Source organism: Bos indicus, chromosome 9, assembly GCF_029378745.1.
Source record: "Bos indicus isolate NIAB-ARS_2022 breed Sahiwal x Tharparkar chromosome 9, NIAB-ARS_B.indTharparkar_mat_pri_1.0, whole genome shotgun sequence".
NCBI classification, from domain to species: Eukaryota; Metazoa; Chordata; class Mammalia; order Artiodactyla; family Bovidae; genus Bos; species Bos indicus.
This window is the reverse complement of record NC_091768.1, coordinates 65,951,989-65,974,572: the sequence shown is the minus strand read 5'-3', so window position 1 is coordinate 65,974,572 and position 22,584 is coordinate 65,951,989. Positions and strand designations below refer to the sequence as shown.

The 22,584-nt window shown below is 36.3% G+C and overlaps 1 protein-coding gene across 3 annotated transcripts in view; it reads left to right on the top strand.

Annotated features, from left to right (window-relative positions):
• THEMIS (thymocyte selection associated) overlaps positions 1-22,372 on the top strand; it is a 199,426-nt gene extending 177,054 nt beyond the window's left edge. For 2 of the 3 annotated variants that reach the window (XM_070796143.1, XM_070796142.1), the window contains exons 5-7: positions 8,373-8,508; positions 13,517-13,608; positions 20,418-22,372. In XM_070796143.1, the coding sequence (XP_070652244.1) occupies positions 8,373-8,508; positions 13,517-13,572 (192 nt within the window). In that variant the 3' untranslated portion in view covers positions 13,573-13,608; positions 20,418-22,372. The remainder of the gene's footprint in view (positions 1-8,372; positions 8,509-13,516; positions 13,609-20,417) is intronic. The other variant, XM_019967407.2, reaches the window with a different exon arrangement.
• Positions 22,373-22,584: the final 212 nt, after the last annotated feature.

Below are 22,584 nucleotides of genomic sequence, written 5' to 3'. Positions count from 1 at the left end.
GCACATACTTTAGAAAGTGGACAGGACATTTTGCAAGTCAATGTGAAAGAAGAGAGATTAACTGACTTTCTGAAAAAAGACAAGGAAAGCTGTGGAAATTGATTTCAAATAGCCATGATCTCATTGAATTAACTGATTAAATATGATTGAGGAAACCAGGTTGCAACTTCAGCTTGATAAAGGAGGGGAAGATTTTGAAACATCATCCATGCATGCCTCACAAGGAACTGAAGTGGCGATCCTCAGATTGCTGAGCAATACTGAGGACCCGATGTCACCAGGCAACGTGAACTTATGTCAGAGACAAATGGGAAAGTTACAAGACTTTAAAAACAACAACAACTAACAGCAATGAGCCACCTTTCAGGAAGTGAGAGAACAGAAAGTGACTTCTAGGAATTAGCAAAACGAGTGGAATAGAAAATGAAAATCTTAACAACCACAATGCGAAAACTGTTAACGTGGGTTCCAAGGATCCCTTGGGTGGGAAAACAAGTGAGATAAGGAGGAAGCGAGAAGGAAAAAGTGAACTGAAGACTGAGAGGGCAGAACAGGGCTAAGTAAGAGTGTGTGCAGAGGAGAATGCTGGACCCAAGACCTGGATGATGGAGAAACTCTGAGGGACAGTGAGATCCAATTCTAACTGTACTTTGCACTTACAAGAGACTTAAAAATGAGCAGAAAATAAAGTGCTACAGAGGCATGAAATGTTAAATCCTTTGATGTCATTTTGGTACAGGAATGGCAAAGAGCTGGACAGAAGCTAAAAAAACCATTGTGAGCAAAGTGGGAGAGGATCCTAGAGATGATGGAGGGATCATGCCAAGATTGTGTAAGGAATTTAGAGACATTGTTGGATGGTGGTATGAGAGCATGCTTTATAAAGGGCATGGAGAATGGGGTGTATGAGCAGAAAGAGGTCAGAAAGCAGCCTTATGGGGAACGGGTTTCACAGAAGTGTGGCCAGGCTTGAGGTGAGGAGGTGGGAAGCAGCCTTTGAGGATGACATCCTGTGTTGGGCACTCTTTCACAAGAACAGGAGAGTTTTGCATTTTAGCAGCACTTTAGTGGCAAGAGTGCCATTTAGCATTTCATAGAATGCAAATACCTGAAGAAATAGATGAATCATACTCATCAAAGTTGTTGATGACTCAATTCATAGTATAGCAATGTTTTAAATCAGGTTGCCAGGATGGATGCCTTTCAAAGACCCATGTGAAAGCCTGCATTTTAATACCCAGAAGGTTAAAATGGTTTCAAATGTAATTTTTAAGAAATGAATTTTAAATTCTTTTTCTAGATACAGAACTATTATATGGTAGACTGCAGTTCCCATCTGCCATCTGCAGCAAGCGTTGCTCTGCTGGACATTTTTCAAATGCTATTCGTATGTCCACTGATTCAAAACTAATTTCACCAAAACTAATCTAAACAAAAAATGTGTCACATAATTTATGTTGCTAGAATTTCTGTTTCTCTAATTCAAATTAAGATTAATTTTCCTGCCCTTTGGCCACAGATTGCCCTTACAAAGTCTAAGAGTTAGGATTTTCCAATTAAAATAGGAGCCATGAAAGTTATAATAACCATATGAATTAATGATCTTAAAACTTTCAGGAAGGCCAAATAATGAAAAAGAAGAAAATATATTTCTACACAAAGAGCTATTCCTGTGTTCATAATAGTAACACTGTAAGTAAGCCAACTGCTGTATTTTATAGGGAATGCAGTTGTCACAGCCCCTCTAAAACAGCAAACACTTTTACATGCCTGTCCATGATCTAACAAGTCTAACATCTTTTGAGGGCAGCCAGACTTCTCATTTATTTCCTTAAGAATAACAAATGTACAGAGTAGCTGTCTCTTCTGACCTTATTTTAAAATAAAGGTATGTTGGTCAAGCATTACCTCAAGTTTCCATTTCATCTTCGGCTTAATTCATAGAAAATTAGAGTGGCAAGAAGTAGATTGAATTGAGCTTGACAGAACAGTGTGAAGAGGTTCTCTGCCCTGAGAATCTGGAGGAAAATTCTTAAATTTCTTTCAATCAAAGTGTATTATTATTTTGAGTTCTTCTTATACCTATAAACTAGGATTTGATTTTTTTTTTTTTTTTTTTGCCAAGACAGTGGTCAAATAAACATCAAATTAAGATGGTGGGATTTGTAGATGTCAAATTGTCTAGTTGCCAGTTTTCAGCAGAGGAAAGAGAGAACGATGCAATGCAATATATGAGTACTTGTTAACTTTCTTTGGTACATAATATGTTCTGGAAACAGGTCTTTGAAAGTAGGCTTAAAGGTTTAAAGTAGGCTTAGTAATAACTGAAGGGTTTCTTTCCCAGAAAGCATGGTGTGATTTGTGATGTATGATGCATGATAAAATCTCTAATCGTAGTTGCAAGAGGGATAGTCTCCTTTGGATCTGGCCCCAGCAAGTCCAGCTGGAAGTGGAGGGCCCTGAAGGGCAGAGATGGAAGACTCTCATCTCTTATCAGGGCAGCTAGGGAAGCAGATACAGGCATCTTTATTTCCCATGGGCCAGTTGTCTCTTTTCTGACCCAAGGGAAAGGACAAGGCAAATAGAAAACCCCAGATCTTGCAAATGTCTAAGCTTCTGGGCAGTCCTTGGAGCAGGCTGGGATAAGAGGGCTTGGTCCCACCTGTTAACCACAATTAGGCCCAATAGCATCTAAGTGTCAAGCCACATGTGTGCATACACCTGGGATTGTTGCTGAGGCCCCCAGTCAGCTGCCAGCTCAGAGTCTGGCCAGTGTTATCCCAGGGCGCAAAGAAGGTGTGTAATGGTAGAGGAGGGAAGAGCCCTGGCTGAGGAGGGTGAGCGATGCCAGCAAAGGCTCTCAGAAAGGCCAGAGAGGCCATAGCCTGAAGCTCTGGGAATGGAAAGGAAGGTGGGCTTCCAATGGGCTTCCAATGGGCATGCATATCACAGGTCTGGGCAACCTGCTTGCAAACAACCTAAGGCTGGAAGGGACTGAAAATGTTTCAGAGATGGTTTGTCTTTGGAATTGGACAGAGCAAGCTCAAAAGCATTCTCTTTCAATTGGTACAGAGAATGTTTTCTTTGCAGAAAAGACAGTTAATTTGTGTAAATGGATGATTGTATGAAACCTCAAATTATTGTATGAAACAGAGGACTGTTTATATGGATGATCAACTTTAGATTGCTTTTCAGTTGATATTCTTGCTTATTTAAATATTTTCCTCAGGAAAAAAACCAAACATTTGTCTCCATTTAATTAAATCTTTATAGTGCACAATGAGAAATTTATTACTTTTTCCAAACCACTTGATAACCTTCTACATTATTTATGGTGATTCAACCATAAATGAACCAAAGAGAACACACACATACTAGAACACAGACTACATAGAGAATCACATGTTCTCCTGGAGTGATAATTTGAATGTGCAGAGCAAACCTATATTTCTTGTGATTAGATTTTGGTCTTTGCTTGTTTATTTTAATGTATAAGCTCGAATTATTGTTGCCTTTTTGTTTTAAGTAGAATTTAATTCCGAGGAATAAAGTTCATGAGAAATTTTTCCCTGAATATTTCACATTTGAAATTTCTTCTCAAGTATCCCTTGAATTCAGTACCTGAAATGAAAAAGTACAGGCAGTGTAAAAGAGAAGTTATTTATATAAGCAGAGAAGGAGGTCACTTTTGTAAGTCTGTTAAGAGAGTGATTGATTTTTTGCAAAATAAAAAGTAAAGTACATTAACTGGAATATTTCACATTATTTTAAAAGTGGATGATGTTTAGTTCCTGGACCAAGAAGTCCCTATGTGGCTTTCTAAGGAAAAGCAAGCGTTATTTGTCCTTGGGGAGAAAAGATACAAGTGAATATAATCACAAAATGGGAATCTCAATGAATTGTTTGGAAAAGGGTAATTTTTACCCAACAACATGGCCTAAGGTATGAGACGAAAGATAGATTTGAAAAAGTCTTTCAATTTTTTTTCCATGGCTATCTGAGTTAACTTTTTTGGGACAATGTTTATTTGCTCCTTTCTTTGTGCATGAGAAAAATATCCAATATCTTGTAATTGGATCATTGCTTTCAGCAGGAACACTAAAAGCAGTATTTAAACTGCAAGCCAAGAATAACATGACAAATAATTTAATAGTCATTTTATATTAGCAGACAGGATGCTAATGACTCATTTCTAATGACAAGTTAAATGGAAGTTACACAAAATGAACAGGATCTGTTTTTGAAGTACTATAGAGTGGTCACAAAGGCCCAATGACTGCCAGTTCAGATTTATCTGCGTTCCTCTCTATTCTTTGCACACATCTTATTTTTCTCATTTTTCTCGGACTTGATCTTCAGGTTAAAAGCTTGATATCACTGCAGCAGTGCCAAACAGAGGGTTTTATTTCTTCTATTATTGTTAGGCCACAATTTCATGCCTTGGGAATATGGGGCCACTGTTTATACATACTCAGTTCTCAGGTTCTCACTTTCCCTGACATCACCATTATTTGATTTATAATTTCCATAGGTAGTGACTATCTAACGTGAATCAGAGAAATATGTGAGATGTTACATGACATAGTGTTTGCAATGATTGCAACAGTAAGTTCATTTAAAAGCACGGGATTTGTGATGTGTTTTTTTGATGGATAAAAGAAGTTAAAATATGTGTGCCTTTCAACTATATAAGTTTTACTATTAAGAGCGAGTGGCTATCACTCTTAACATGTGAACATGTGACTGTGTCTTGGCCATTGATAAGCTGGCCTCTTTTTTTTTAAGTCATAAAAATTGTCTGTATTTTATTCATGCATTTCTTTGTTTAATTTACAGTTATTCAATACTATATTTAAATGCCAAAATAAGGACTAAAAATAGTATAGACATCATCTTTATTTTCAGTGGATTTCTGTTTTAATCAGAAGATAGATATCAATTAAACATGAAGCTAACTAACTGTTGTTTAATTGTATTTGTGAAAATTGCATTTCAGTAGAAGTACAAGTTTCTCAAAAACTTGGAAAAAATGTTGCTAGCTAAAGACTACATGGTGTTGAAAACTGTGTAGGAACTCCAGACTTAGTAAAATTAATGAGGAAGCATTTGTGAAGAACATTCTAGATGAATGAAATAGCAGAGTCACATGGAGCAAAGTTCTGAAGGCACAGTGGAAGAACTTGAGAGATAGGAAAGAAGGAGAGAAAGCCACGGGGCAGAGCAAGAGGTAGAGGGTGGGGAGTGGGTGGGGTGGGGTGGGGAACTGGTGCTCAATAAAGAGAAATTGGCACTGAAAAATGGAGCATTATGGGAATTTTACTGCAGCACAAAATCAATACCTGGGGATGGTTTGAAGACTCAGGGACCTGGAGGGAAGGGCTAAGTGAACAGGGTTTAGAGGACGTCATGGCAGGGTTAGTAGCTTAAGAGATGAGTACCTCCCTTTTCATTGGCTGTAGTAACTAAAGCAAAGAAGAGCTTGGAAAGCTTCACTGAGCTTCCCTAGAAGAGATCAAAATGTGGGTACTGTCTCTAGCAAAGTGGGGTTCTTAATTGTTGAAATGCTGATATATAAAATGTTCAACCTGCCCAGAGGTTTACACCAAGAAGCTCCAGGCTTTTGTAATAATTGAACCATTCTGATCAAGAGCTCATTTTCTTTCCTCAGCCTTTCATGTTAAGCTTTCAGGTTTAAGAATTTTATTTAAATTCTTCATTCTTCTCTGAAGTCTGGGATATACATTAGTTACATAATTTGCATGAACTTTTATAACATTTTCTCCTCAGTGTTTTAATGTCATCAGTTGAATTTGGTATGAAAAAGCAGGAAACTGCATTCCTTTTGAACTTAATTTACTTCTTAGTACTTCTCAGTAATAAGTACCATGATTTAATACTCATCTAATAACTTGAGATAATAATATATTTTCCTAAGTATCTAATTCAAAATCAGGAAAATATTTTTTTTCAAAGCTATGAGGTACTACACACTTGAAAATAATTTAAAAAATTCATATCAAATGATGGACTTAGCTTTTATGGGCTGTGGATGAGTCAAATATAAACAAGTACAGTGGCTTAATAAATATCAACAAGTACAGTTCTAGGTAATAAATATCAATATTCAAGCTTTGATCTTTTGAGTTGTCCCCATAGTACCATCAGGATTCCATCTTTTGTCATTACATTGGCCAGGCTTTTTGGCAAAGGCTTTGGCCAGTGTCAGCGTCAGGAACCTCATCTACAACGCAGGACCTGGTGGACCAGACCCAGAAGGAGGTCCAGCCCCATCCACCACTGCTGCCCCTACTGAGGGAAAGAAGTAGAAGCAAAGATAGAAGAATCTGAAGAGCCTGATGATGACAAGAGCTTTGGTCTTTTTGACTAAACCTCTTTAGTAACACATTCAATACAAAGCAGAGCTCTTAAAAAAAAGAAGGAATTTAAGAATTATCAACAAATGGCTTCTGTACTCTTCTACTGTACTCTTCTAATTCTCTGCCTAAATAGTTGGCAGACATCTAAACATGGATCCCCAACTTCTGGGATCTAATGTTTGATGATCTGAGGTGGAGCTGATGTAATAATAATAGGAATAAAGTACACAATAAATGTAATGCCCTTGAATCATCCTGAAACCACTCCCCCTCACCCTGGTCCATGGAAAAATTGTCTCCCATGAAACCAGCCCCTGGTGACAAAAAAGTTGGGGATCACTGGTTTAAGAAATTATAATTGAACAACTTAGAGTCTGAGGATATTTATATTTATGTTTATATTCTCCCAATGTTCCCAGTATCTGGGATACTAAATATAAATGGTTGTTGGATGTACCAGTTATCTATTGTCACACAATGCTGTTCATTCATCAGAAAAACTTAGTGACATCCAGATAAAAACATATTTTTCATGAGGCTCTGGAGTGCAGCTGACCTAAGTTAGTTTCAGCTGATCTGGTTGGGTTTGACCAAGTATTTAAGACTCTTCTAGCCATTAGTTGTCTCAACCAGGATGACTGGGGTAGCCTGACTCTAATTTCTGTCCTGTTCAACCTGCAGAAGTCTAGTCTGGGCATGTTCTCACGATGTAGGGGAAGGACACCAATGAGTAAAACCAACTGTGCAAGCATTTTCAACTGTGTGTCACATGTGTCAATTTCCTGTTGGTCTAGCAAAAGTCACATGGACAAATCAAAAGTCAGAGTAAGAAGGCAGTGCAAAATCATACAGGAAGGGCATGGATACAGAGAGGAGCAAGAATTGGGGCCATTGGTACAACTGGTCCATTGAGTGAATACATAGATCAATGAGTGATGGAAGAGCACTGGACTAAGGGTTGGGAGACATATCCCTGAGGCTTGGCACTGTTCATTCTGTTAATCTGGGCATATTGTTTAATTATGATGGACCCTAATTTCCTTATTGGCTCTTCCCAAACTTTAAAAGCCTTTGATTCAAGCTTTTAATGACGTTTTAATGAATTTAATGCTGTATAGAGTCTATAAGAGAAACCTAAGGAAAGTTGTTCATTATCCTACTCTTTAGTGAACCAAAATGGCTAGTGTGGATGGCCAAAATTGATTGGCTACTTTTGACTCCATGAATCTCTGAATATTTTGTAATCATATCCAAACTGAAAGACTTCTAATCTGAATTTCAGTAAGGAGCAATGTGCTGAAAATTCAATTTCTTATTTAAATTGAAAATTCAATTTAGTGCTTGCTCCTCTCTGATGATTCTTTTGAAGCATACAGTATGTCAGGGCAACATCAGACACTATGACATTTCTTATATGTGAGATGTGTTTTAGAGTCCATTGATGTTTTACTTTAATAATTCATTGTTATGATGAATTACCATTCTAAAATTGACTAGAGGAGCTTTGTCATACTTGGATAATGTTGATAAAAATGTGGGTTATTTTAAAGTAAATATTGTGATTAGTTTTATAATATAAAAGGTGTAGATAATAACAGAAGTGAAACCTGTTCTTCATTATACAATAAATAATTATGTAACATATAATGAAAGTCTGTATTACTAAATTATTAAGAATAAAAATGAAGCAAACAATATTTTATAAGCTTCATAAGAAAGTAATGTACACAAATGGGTTTTGAAGATAATATTCTGTGTCTGAGAGGACTTGTTACTTGAATCACTTAGATTGCCTCAAAAATTCAACACCTAGATTACCAAAGTATATTGTTGAAGATATAATCTGTAACCCACTTTGACATATGGACTGTTTGATTTCAGATATACAGAAATAACTCGCCATATGATAAGTATCCTTGTCATACACTGGGTAGCATTTATTTTGGACTGATAATTTACTTGTAAAATCAATCACTCTGGTTTGTGTCATTTCAGAGTGTCCACGTAGACAGATCCAAGAAACTGTACTCAAATCAAGCTGGTCTGGACTCAAAAGTACCAGCTGGTTGTCAAAATGATTTGGCTGATCTGGAGAAAGAGAAGAGAAAGACTGCGGCAACTGCAGTAACAGGTACCAATGCAACCACCGGTTGGTTAAGCCTGTGATACTGGTTTTAACTGCCTTTATGACAAAGGCAAAATGTACAGATTCTTATTACCATTTTGTTTGGAATATATGACTCGATCAAAGCAACAGCCCAGACCTGTGAATCTCACTGAAATTTAGTTTTAAGTGAAGCATAATATTAAACACTCACATTGACAAAAGATCTGTTCATTGTTTGCTGTTGTTAGATTTTTCTTCTCATTTATGATTTTCATGCCCAAGGAAGTGTTTTTATTCTAATACTACTTGTATTATCATGACAATAATATTGCTATATGTTTGCTAGATTTAACAAGAAGGATTAATAGCTTGAGAAGAGGTCAAGATAATTGAGATGCTTTTAATTTTAGAAAGTGTCAGATGGGTAGCCTAATGCAGACTTGAATTATAATAGTTTAGTTTATAGAGACAGTGTTCTGATATTTTTCATCTCTACTAAAAGCAAAATAAGAGCAAATGGACTTGTCAAGAAGTTGATAGCATTCAATTAAGTTACCCAGACTAACTTCCATATTGTGGAAATCTGGGATAAGTTAGCAAGGGAAATGAGAATTTTCTTTCTTGGCAATATTTTTAAACACACCAAAGAAGCTCAATTTCTATTACACTTTATCTTTGAAACTTCACATTTCGTTTGTAGAAAAATTGAAACTGTAATTATGCTTAAGCATATGGTTTGTTCTTTTTCCCTCCTTATTTGATTTTGTAGCCAGCACTCTTTTTTCCTCCAAGGGCATGTAAAAGTCAAAATACTAGATATAAAGTCTCTGAAGTGTTTCTGCTCAAACTCTGACTGTGCAATCTGGGTTCTTTCATGTAGTTAACTTACTGGCTTCTGACACTCCTATAAAAATATCCCATAGAGCTTTTCTTATTACCTTTTCATTGAGTCTTTCTGAATGATAAAAATGAAATTCTGTAAAGGGCTTTGAAAACCATGCATATTGCAATTCCTCCAAATTTCAAATACTAACCAAGTGTGACTATAAAAGAAACAACTACTGCAGTGAAAATTGGCTGCAGTGTGCTGAGTCTCAGGCTATTATTAATTCATCGGAAACTATTTTTTTCCTTAAGATTATGGATCCTAAAAAGTACAAGATAACACAATTGCTGAGATCAAAGTTTTTGTTTCAATCATTGGAAAACTTATTATCTGATCTTCCCCTGTGTGTGAATCTTCCTGGGATGCTATATGAGAGTTCCAGGTTTGTGCTGTGAATGAATCAGTGCAGAGTATGATACAGACCAGGGTAGGAACTGCTTTGAACCTATTGCCTGTTAGTGATGGTTTAAGAAAAAAGAGGACCTGGAATTAAAGTGATGGTCCTAGGCAAGTGAGACTTACTAACTTTACTCAAGAGAGTAAAATGAAATCTGCTTTATTACATTAATTTCAACAAGAATTTATTTAAAAACTACACAGTATGTGTCTGGGCAATATTTGCAATTGCTTTCCCATTTGAAATTACAATAAATTGTAGAGTCTATCTTCATTGTGAATTATAATTATATGACAGTTCCATAATAAGAATACAAAAATAAAGCAGAAATATAATTCTTCAAAATTCACTTTTGTGAAACTTCATATATTTTCTTCATTAAAAAGAGGCTCTTTAATCTATGTGTGTGTTGATAGCTCAGACGTATCCAACTCTTGCTACCCCATGGACTATAGTCCACCAGGCTTCTCTGTCCATGGGATTCTCCAGGCAAGAATACTGGAGTGGATTGCCATCTCCTTCTCCAGGGGATCTTCCCAATGCAGGTATCAAACCCAGGTGTCCTGTATTGCAAGGAGATTCTTTACCATCTAAGCCACCAGGGAAGCCCCTTTGGATCTATACTTAACATTTACTGTACTTTGAATGAGTAGCTCATCTGTGAATATTCATTAACTACCTGATAGTTCAGGATGGACAAATCATACTCCTTCTGAGTTTTCTCCTCTTTTTAAATTTTAGACACAAGTCAGTCATTTCCTAAATTCTCTTCGGGTGAGAATGGCAGTTTTAGAGTCTCTGCAGCGTATCGCAGAGAAAACAAAGCAAAACCAAACAAAACCTTATTAAGACAGGGGAGCTGCTTCTCCAGTTTTGCTCCTTCTGGACACCCAGACCTTCTTCTTTCAGTTAGATGAAGTGGAACCATTTCAGATCTGTATCTAATAATTATACTGAGGGGAATTATTTATTTTGAAATTCACTACAGACGACTAGAAGATTCGCTCTAAATGGCTGAACACATAGTGTAATGAGAGTTTGCTCTGTTGTGGCCGGGAGCACAGGAAATTCTGCCACAGGATCGGTGCTGTCAGTCCCAGCTCCTCTTCACTTAAGAAGCTGATGAAAATACCACACCAGATCTCAAGGGTGACCTTCCTCTCTGGATCCTCGATTCGCTCTGGCTGTTTGACAAGGCCCATATCTTATTTAGGGAACATCATTATTAAGTCTGCACATTGTTTTGTCCATAAATTACCAAAAGAACAGTTCTCTGAAAGTAGGATGATTACGTAGTTAACTTTTGGATTCTGAACCTAAGACTAAACGTTAAACGTTGGCTACTGCATTTACCAGCTGTGTACCACAGACAATTTGCTAACATCTCTATCTCTTTATTTGTAAAGTTGGGTTAATAATAGTGCTATACTACAGGCTATTTCAATGACTACATTCGATAAAATAGGTTAAAATTAGTATGTCTGCATGCTAAGCTGCTTCAGTTGTATCTGACTATTTGCAATGCTATGGACAGTAGCTGGCCAGGCTCCTCTGTCCGTGGGATTTTCCAGGCAAGAATACTGGAGTGGATTGCCATGCTCTCCTCCAGGGGATCTTCCAAATCCAGGGACTGAACCCGCATCTCTTAAGTCTCTTGCATTGGCAGGCAGGTTCTTTACCACTAGCACCACCTGAGAAGCCCAAAGTTAGTATAGTACATAATACACTCCAGTTGAATTATGGCTATTATAATTAGTGTCTGCATATTTATGAGTTGATAGCTAAGGAAAATTTTGCCTCCTGACTGTATATTTTGCAAAGTCCTGGCTCTGACCGCTTGATATGTCTCTTATAGTCTCTGAGTTTCTGTCCATAGTATTTCCCTTTGAGAATTCTATCCTCTTGGGAATTTCATGGCCTCTATGAATCTTATGTACATGAAAAGTGATTAGAAATCTTTTGGAGATGTGTCACTGAATCCTCTGAATCTTTGAAGCAATGCGATCCTACAGAGACATGGAAGCCTTGAGCCTCCCTAAAGGACCCCTCCGCCTCCTTACCTCAGCTGCAGTAGCTCAAGAAGAGCACAGTTTCCATGGTTAATCAGTGACAGCACTATTTTTGAAGAGATGACATGTGTTAAGTGCAAGTGTTTGTTTTGAGCTACTTGTTTCACATCCAGTTTCCAGGGTAGACTTGCATATGGAAAGTTTATTGAGAAGTGTTTTGTGGAACAGCACATAGGTTGAGGAATGAAAGCAGGTCTGGACAGACAGAGAAGTGAAATCATAATGGAGTCACAAGAAAGACCTCAGCTGATGGCACAGGGCACTGTGGAACTGGTGTGGCTCTTCTGAGTTGTCCTGCGTTAGGACCAGGGGGCCAGGTTTTCATGGCCCCCGCTTCAGTCCATCATTGGGTTCGGCTGCCTTTGGAAAGGGGACATGACCGTGGGCAAGTGGCTTCCTTCATCCCAGGGCAAAGTTGTTTGGTACCAGAGGATTATCATATAGTTGTGAGAAGGATCTGGTTATTGTGTAGGTCACACATTAATTGCAGAGATTTCTTCTGGTGATCTGACTGGCTAAACAGAAGAATGGTTTTCTTTTTTCCTCTTTATATATTTGGTTTTACCCTACGTAAATGTTCTCTATTGAGTAAATTTTATACTCTTCTGATCAACATTCTCTAATGAAATTTCCTTGCTTTTGAAGCTCCAACTATATTCTAATTATCCTACATCTTTATATTAAACCCAAGCCACGACTCACCCTCCATTAGTTAGACTTGTTGAGTAGTGAGAAGATCCCTGGGCCAGAAAACAAAATGCAGGGACAGTAAGGTCTAGGTCCAGTGCTGTACATGCTAGCTGCACAGCCTTTCACAGGGCATTCCATTTTTCTGAATTATATTTTCCTCATCAAAATATGAGATGCCCCAGGTAATTTTGATGTCCTTTCAGTTCTAAAAGCATGTGATTAGACGGCCTTTTTTGATATCATAGAGTCATGACACTATGATAAGTTAAGACTTTCATCTCTAAGTTAAGATTCACTTAGAAACAATTCACCACATCTAGAAACATACTTACGGTAAATTAAACAGATAAGAGGAAACAAGTTTCATGGAAAAGGTTTTCATTAAGGTCATGGCAGAAGGTAGAAAGAAAGAATGGATTTATAAGAAGATAAAGAATTCTTTATACTGAGCTTTAATTCAATGTTAATGTTTACTCTAAACTTCAGATTTTACTTATATGTTGGGAATCAAAGCATAGGAACTTCTCTATAAAACTGTTTGAGAATTAAATAAGGTGAGGGTTCCATTTTAAAGACCTTGACTGAATGACTGAATATATGTTATTTAAAGGTAGGCACTTTAGAAATAATAAAATATATCCTTGTTTTTCAGTTTTACTAAATGCAGACTTCAATAATTCATTGTTATTCTAGATAATATGTAATTTTAAGCTCAATAATTACTTTTACTCCTAACGACAAGAAAATCATTGTTTAAGATAGCGAATAATTTCAAACTGATAATCCAAAAATCTGGTATATCTTTTGTCCTTCTACTTAACATCAGTGCAGATTTTTCATAATATAAACAAAATAATGACACCAGTAGAAAATCTCACATTTCCAGGGAATACTGTTTTCAGTTTAGAAATACTGACAGCCTAAAGTAAAACATTATAAGTCTGCTCTTCCTTTTATAGCAACCTATTAATATTTCCCTCTTTTTGGAAGGTTTAAATGTTGAAGAATATCCTGGAAGGAGAACCCACAGTCATTTCTTTCTTTGAACAATTCTGAAACATCATTTCCTATTAGGCAGTTGTGTGAGTACTGACAGCCTTGCCCCTCTTCTTCCCTAGAGATTAATTTATTTCCTGCAGTGCTTGCTCTTCATGGAAAATCTGACTTGTCAGCCTTCACCAATGGGAGATCTCATCAGCAGAATGTTAATTATAAAAGCAAAACTATATACCATATTGAAAGGCAAAAACAGTTCTCCAGGCAATTCAACCTTTTTGTTTTCTTTTCTCTCCACTTCATCCTCTCCTCAGACTGTGCCTCAGTAGGAACATTATCTACTGGGGAAACATTCTGCGAGATGGTGGGGTATAGAGGAAATGTGTAGGCTTTGCCACCAGACAGACCCAAGACTGAATTCTAATTCAAAGAATGTTGAATTTCTTTGGGATTTTGTTTCTTTATCTGAAAACTAAACATAAAAATGCCTGCCTCATATGAAATTATATAATGAGACTGGCAGAGAGTAGACACTAGAAAATTATTCATATTACCATAGTCTTTGTTTAGCACCTACTGCATATTGACTGGTGTGGCATAATAGTAACCATGTCACATGTTAATCTATTAGAGATTTGAAGAAATATATCTTTCAGCTTTAGGTGTTAGGCATATGAGATGAAGACACCTTATTGAGATGGCCTGTTTGAAACTTTACTCTTCATTTCCTTTCTCTTCTCATCACCACTCACACTTTTCATAATGCTCACTAGATACTTATAAACTTATTTTTTTTTCAAAAGTCAGTTCTTAAAAAATTAAAAGGTGTTTGCTAATAGTTTTAGACCTATCTATTCAGGTTGGAAACTGTGTTTGAGTTTACTAAAAGTTATTTCTCTAAAATTGTCAGTTTCTGCTTGCTTACATCTCAGAAACAAAGTTTTGGTGAATTAAGTCTTGAGACAAAGAAGATTGTCAGCAAAGGCGGTGGCAGCAAAGTAGAGATAAAGTTGAGAGATACAAAATGAAGAAACAAAATAAATTATTTTAAGTCCAGGATGATCACTCTTTCAGTAGTATGATTACAATTAACAAATCTGTTTAAGTATATTCACTTTTTTATTGTTGCCCCCACATGGTTTTATAATTTGTGTATAACACTAGAAGGAAAACCAATTAAAGCAAGTGTATCATTTTTCTGTGATAAAATAGGAAAAAGATGTCACAATGTAAACTCATAATAAATGAGACCTGATACAGGGCTCCTACAGCAGACAGGAGTTCTGTGCACAGAGCAAAGAAAAGTGCTATTCTTTCACATGGCAAAATAATATTTTTCTTAATGACCAGTGACAGTATTTTAACTTGGGTAGAACAAGGGATTGGATCTGTATGTTGATCTTTGCCTTTGACCTTTATAGAGTCATATGCACATCATTAATTGATCCTTTTTAATGGTAAATGCATTTTTTGAAACTATAGAGTTTTCTTAAAAATAATGAGCTTTTGAGCCTCTCCCCAATTTCCTAATTTTCCTTATTAATAACTTCTAATCTTATCATTTTAAATTTCCTTTCCCTTTTTTTCCTAATCTTTTTTTTCTTATTGGCAAAGGACTTTCTTTTACCTATTATTTCAATCAATTCTGTTTTTTATTTTATTCACAAGGCCCATCTTTAATTTGGCCAATAAATTAAGCAAAGCAAAAAGGAACAGATAACTTTGAAAATTTGTCTCAGTGAGTCTCTAAGTTCTTGTACATAAAATGGTCATTTAATGAGCATGTTAAAAATACATATTCTTGGGATTTTTTCTCTCTAGTAGTGTTGACAACCTCTGGTGGGTTATATGCATCCCATTGCCTGTTATTGTACTGCCCTCAAGCTAAGAATATTTGTCTTTTTTATTTTTCAACCACTTAAAAATATTTTAAGATATTTAAGATAAAATACATATTTAAAATAAAATATTTATCAGATATTTTCTGACACATGAAAATTTACCTGAAATTCAAATTTCAATTTTTATATAAAGTATTACTGCAACAGAGCCACACTTATTCATGTGCACATTGTCTGTAGCTGCTTTTGTGCTTTATCAGCAGAATTGAGTAGTTTTGACCAAGACCATATGTAAAGCCTAAAATTTTTACGATTTGGCCCTCTAGAAGGAAACTTTGCTAACCCCTGCTCTAGAGAGTCTGATTCAGAAGTTCTCAAGAAAGAACAGTAATTGAATTGATTTCAACATGTGTTTAGGTGATTGTTATACTGAGGTCTGACGACACTTTGAAAGGTAATACAGTAGGAAAATTATGAACAACCTGTCTCTTCTTCTCCCCTTCTCATCACCTACTCCATCAGCAATTCCTATTGGCTTTATCCTCAAACAGTATCTAGAATTTATCTTTTTTGTTTTTTCACCTAGTTCACTGCCATCAACTTTGTCCAAGCCATCATCATCTTTCATCTGGATTCTTGTATTAGCTTCCTAACTAGTCAATCTGCTTCTGCCCTTGCCTCAGTATCCTCCATTCTCAACAGGCCAGCCAGAGTGAATGTGTTAAAACCTAAATCTGATCATGTAACTCTTTTCTTCAGAATCCTCCAGGGATCTCTCCACTTCTGTCTACCTTGGCCTCCCAGCTGCGTCTCAGAAACCCTAGGGGCACTCCATCCTCAACACACCACAGGCTATTTTCTCTAAGTGGCATAGTCTTTCCCCTAGAAATTTGCATGTTTTTTGAGATTTTTTTTTTAACTTTACATAATTGTATTAGTTTTGCCAAATATCAAAATGAATCCACCACAGGTATACATGTGTTCCCCATCCTGAACCCTCCTTCTTCCTCCCTCCCCATACCATCCCTCTGGGTGGTCCCAGTGCACTAGCCCCAAGCATCCAGTATCGTGCATCGAGCCTGGACTGGCATCTCGTTTCATACATGATATTTTACATGTTTCAATGCCATTCTCCCAAATCTTCCCACCCTCTCCCTCTCCCACAGAGTCCATAAGACTGTTCTATACATCAGTGTCTCTTTTGCTGTCTCGTACACAGGGTTATTGTTACCATCTTTCTAAATTCCATATATATGCGTTAGTATACTGTATTGGTGTTTTTCCTTCTGCATGTCTTTTATCTTTGTCTCATTTAGGTCTTTCCTTAGCCATTACCTTCTTGGCAATTCCTTTCATGAACACCTTATTTGAAATTGTAATCTCTTCATAGGGGTCTACTGATCTCCTTTATGCCATCTCACATGCTGCACACCTTGCTTCGTTATTTTGATTATGGCCCATCTTCCCCACATGTGGGCTCCATGAGGATAGGAATTTTTATCCATTTGCTCTGTCCTTAGATTTAAAAGAGTTCTTGGCTTACTGCCAGTTCTCAATAAATATTTCTTGAATAGAGAAATGAAGCCCAGACTCCCATTCTGTTTGACAGATTATGTGTGACAACTATCAAAATGCAAAAACAATTGCCAGGAGTATAAGTCTCATCTTTGAAAACTGACATAATATCTTGTAACCACCACAGATGAGAAGAAGAATAAATTTGTATCATTTGCTTTTTTCCCTCTCAACCAGTAACTTAGACAAAAGATGCTAAAGGAAAGTAAGTAGAGGAAGGGTACATGGGTGAAAATTCAGTTGAAGATGTTTGGAAGAGATTCTAGAAAGTTTCACAAAAAAGTGCTTCTTAGAGCAAGTAGATGTGGTTACTGCAAGTTTTACTTTTCAACATAAGGTTGAGCAGTTTGAGGAAAAGGACACTCAAAGTTCTCAAAAGGGAAAATTCAGGGCATGACTAGCCTTGGTTCAGTTAACTGTTTGGGAAAAATCAGCTTTATAAGAGAATGTAAAGTTGGTGATGGACGGGGAGGCCTGGCGTGCTGCAGTTCATGGTGTCACAAAGAGTCGGACACTACTGAGTGACTGAACTGAACTGAACTGAAAGCATTTTTAGATATACCTGAACTGGATTCCTCAAAAATCAGATGAAATGGAGATTTTCTTTGACTTTAATACTCTCATTCAAAAAATATCTCATCTAATCTTACATATTTTTAAACCTTCATTTTGTGGATTAAACAGTCATCTGTTCTCACATAGATGTTGACTATTGAAGAACTATTCTGACTATTGAAGAACACATTTTTGAGAGGAAAACAAAACAAAATAAAACTTCATTCTGTTTCTGTTCTTCTGTGGATGAAGTATTTGGCTTGAACTCTCAGGAACTGAGTGTACATGATTCCACAGCCTTCAGTTAACATCATCATCTAAGTAATTGTGAATTTTCAAAAATAGTCAGTATTCAATTCAAGGTAAGAAACATCACCTCCAAATTAATTTGGTGACATTTTCCAAAGGAGTAGTCGATGAATGCCAAAAGGTTTGATAGCTTTAAATCAATTTGAATTTTAAAACCTAAATAATTGTCAGAAAAATCAGTTCCTTCACATTTTGAGAATTCTTGCAACTTAATTCAATAAAGAATAAAGTTTCTATTCAACATGAAATCAGCTGTGTCTTAACTTCAGCTGGCCATTAAAGCACAGGCATCATTGAGGGGATCCCCGCCCTGGGTGGAAGAAGGGGCTAATTCAGGCAGAGAGAGGCAACTTATAAGGTCCCTTCCAAAACTAAAATTGTTGAAATCCTATTATTTTACATTGAGATAATTTAATTATTTTAATTCCTCCCCTCCCATGTTTCTGCTTAACTCTGTACTATCTTAAATCAATTTATTGACAAGGGAAAGTAAGACTAATAACTGTCAAGATGACAGATTGAACTTTCAAGCTACAGGTTTGTGTGACTATGAGATAGTAATAGCAAGTAATATTTCTGTTGCACTTTACATTTTACAAAGCACTTGCAGGTCCGTTATTACATTTGATGTTTCCTCAATGCTATGATTCTGTTATTGCTACCAAAACTTACTCACTTGTAAGAAAATGGAATTCAGAGATTTCTCAAGACACACAGCCAGTAAATCTTAGAATCAGGATTCAGATCGAGTTCTTCAGATTGTTTCTCTGTACTGCAGTGTATCTGTTTCATTTGCCCTCCCCAGCCTCTCCCCTTAGGAAAAGCTATGCTGTCAGGGAGAAATTTGGTTGTTATCCCTTTTTGCAGATAAAGTCACAAAGATAGTCTGTGGTGGAAGTGGGGATTATATCTGGGCATACTGCCTAAGAATCCTGTGTTCTTTTATCTAATGTATATTCCACAGTATGTAGTTTTATTGCTGTTTGTGATAAAAGGAAGACATGAAAATCTAAAGGCAGCAGTTGGGGATGGTGGATGATGAGGAAAGTGAAATCAAAGAGAGCATGGGGTCTAGACGATCTTTCTCTCATCTGACCCCACCTTCCAGCCCCCAGCCTCACTTAGCACTGAGGGGGAGTTGATGGAAGAAAATAAATTTAGGCCGTTAGGGGAATTAGCATGATGTGTGGAGAAATTCCACTTTTTTCTGCTTTGACATCCCCTTTCTTTTTTCCCAGTAAGTCTGTGAACTCCTCGGAGATTACAGACTGTATGTTTTGTCCTTATATTTTACACAGATAGTAAAACTAGGTAACAGTTGAAGAAACAGTAAAACTCTTTATTGCAAAATATAAAACTTTTACATTTATTGACTCATTTGATCTTTGTCATAACCCTGTAAGATAGGCATTATTGTCCCTTCCCCTGACCTTGTTTTCAAAGATGAGGAAATAAGGTACACAAAGGTTAAGTAACTTCCTTAAGGTTATAGAGCCAGTGTGTAGTAGAAAAGGAAGGAAGAAAGAAGGAATGAAGGGAAGAAGAGGAAGAGGGAGGAGAGGAGAGAGGAAGGCAAGAAGGAAGGGAGGAAGAAAGGAAGGAAGCAGAGGAGAAGGGAGGCAGGAAGGGAGGTAGGGAGGAAGTCATAGGCTAATGAACGCTCAGGGGCAACAACCTCAGAGAGTTCCTCTCCAGGTCCACGAGGCTAAGCACTTACTAGTAGATCATTAGTGCAATGAGGAGTGCACAAGTGAAAGAAATGATCAGTTTTCTGTCCTGTTTGACCATTATAGTTCACGCCATTAGAATTTTTTTTTTACACCCCATGCTCCACAAAGCCATAATGCAAAGAAGTGTCCATCTTCCCTGAACACAGAGTGCAGGGTAGCTTTCTTTCCTTGAGAATGTGACATGATGTCTTTTTTTAAAAAATTAATTAATTTATTTTAATTGGAGGCTAGTTACTTTACAATATTGTAGTGGTTTTTGCCATACATTGACATGAATCAGCCTTGGGTGTATATGATGTCTTAACGTCAAGTCTGTGCACATGTTTATTAGAAACTCGAGATTGTACAGCTTTTGCTTGAGACCTGTTGGCTTTTTTCATTTAACATTATAGGTACCCTTTTCTCCTCCACTAGATTTGAACTCCAGTGCATAGCCATTGTGTCACAGCTGAGGTGATAGGTCTGCAATTGGACATTTTTTAGAGCACAATCAAGCTCTAGCCTCTTACTAGCTGTGTGATTGCTAGGCAAGTCTCTTAACTTCAACTTGGAGTCAGGTTTTTGCTTTACATTACCAGATAAAAGAGTTTTTATAAGCATAAACTAAAACACAAAGAAAAGCACATTGTAAACTGAAAGACACTTAACAAATTTAATGTATTATCTCACAGAAATATCTACTTTGTTTTTGAAGGGTTAACGTTAGTTCCTGGAGTTTGGGGTTTTTTGTTTGTTTTGTTTTGGTTCTTATTTTGTTCTCAGTTCTCAAAAAATTTACAGGCAGGTGAGTGTCCTACAAACAGTACTTGAAAGCAAGTAGTTTCTTTCTTGACTATTTCTAATACATGTTTCTGATGGACCCCTCTTAATCTTTTTTTCTTACAGAAATCTTCAAAACTGAAGAACATAAAAAATAACGAGATGTGACAGAAGCCACTTGGGCAGTGAACATAAATGTTGCAATGTAAAAGCAAACCTAGCCTTTTAGCTGAAAAAATAGCCCCGAAAGGAGTCTGGGCCATTGCAAAGGCAAAGACAACATTAAAAGTTTAACAGATAAAACTTAAAGAGCAACCTAGGATATAAAAGTCACAGTCTATTCTGCTGTGCTAAAATCTACATGTATTTTTTTTATTGTTTCTTGGGACATGTTTATTTAATGTGCACGTTTTTTTGTGGTTTCTATTCCCACTACTGACAATTAAGCAATTGAAAATTACTTTTATACTTTAGTTTCTTAGTGAAAAATTTTAAAATAGGATAAAAGCTCACCAAATGTCTTCACTTTCCTTAGAATTTGTTTTGCCATTTTTTAGTGTTATCATTATTGTTAAAAATAACAAAAAATAATTATATGAGAAGTAAATATATGGCAAAACCAATACAATATTGTAAAGTAAAATAAATTAATTAATTAATTAAAAATAAATAAATTTTTTAAAATTTTAATAAATAAATAAATAAAATAACCAGGTTTCTTATGTGATTCCCTTGGAGCTGTGGAAATAAGTTTAACTTCACATTTTCATTTAGTTTTAGAAACATATAGTGAAAAATGTGTTTGACACTTGACAGTCAAAACACTGTGAGTTACAGGAAGTTCCCGTAACTTTTTCGCCTGTGCCTTAATAACCAGAGTTCATTACTGCAATATCACCAAAGACCTGATAATATGCTTTATTAATTTATGTACTGTACACTAGATAACCCTTTAGATACATGTTTATTAGGATTGTATGGAAGCCATTTCATTTATATATCATTTATGTAGTAAGTATACAGGGACAACATTGTTTTGCCTCTAACAAAATGACATGATAGAGAATTGTACAGGAATTATGCATGTGTGCTGTTTTGTTCAATTCTTGTGACCCCATGGACTATAGCCTGCCAGGCTTCTCTGCCATGGAATTTTCCAAGCAAGAATTTTCCTGGGGTGGTTTGCCATTTACTCCTTCAGTAGATCTTCCCGATCCAGGGATCAAACCCATGTCTCCTGCATCTCCTGCATTGGCAGGTGGATTCTTGAGCACTGAGCCACCTGGGAAGCCATACAGGTATTATACAGGAATTTAATGGCCAACTTTGGACTTGGTGCATAGGTCGTGCTGTAGACAAAAATATAGGTAATCTCATATCTCCTAATTATTTTATATTATGTATAGAAATTATTCACTCTTTTAGTACTAGTTTATGAAGACAAATCATGAAACAACTTTTCAACAGAAAAAAAAATTACAATGAGAAATCTTTCATAAATGCTTATATTCTGACTTAACTTGCTTCTCTGTACCTTTTTTTCTTCCTTTTTAAGTGGAAATGGATCCTGATTTCCAGTACCCTAAGGATTATTGGGTATGATTTGATATGGTAGTATTTGTTATTTATGATTTCTGAATTTTTCTGATGCTTCACTTTTAAGTATTTTCATTGTTTGTGCACATAAAAACAAAAACTTTTAAAAGATTATGTCCCCACATTTGATTATTGAAGTCCACTGAGAATCCTTTCTCAACAACTTTGGCAAATTCTTGAAACTCACAAACCAGTTTGTTAATTTTCAAATAATAATGGTTAGTATTTTTATATGTTATATGAGAACAGTTAAGTCTGTACTTTTAGTAAGTATAATTCTTTGATTAGAAATTCAAGAGAATGCATGTCTTAGTTCAGTTGTAAATCAAGAGCTATCTAGTGGAAATCATATATAACATTTCTAATAATGCAAGTCCTTTTATGTACTGTGTTTCTGGCTTTCTTGAATTTGAAAGATGTAATATACTTCATGATCACCTATGGAAGATTTTGGGAGACTGAAAATAAAGTTTGTTTTGCATGTGTGTATGTTCTCTGTCATGTTTAACAACTATCATCTTGTAAAAAATAAAATATTCTTTAACTAGGATTGAAATCAGTTCTTCAAGGAAAAGTTTACCTGGGTTGACTTCCCAGGTGGCACTGTGGTAAAGACCACCGGCCAACACAGGAGATGCAAGAGATACAGGTTCCATCCCTGGGTCAGGGAGATCCCCTGGAGTAGGAAATAGCAACC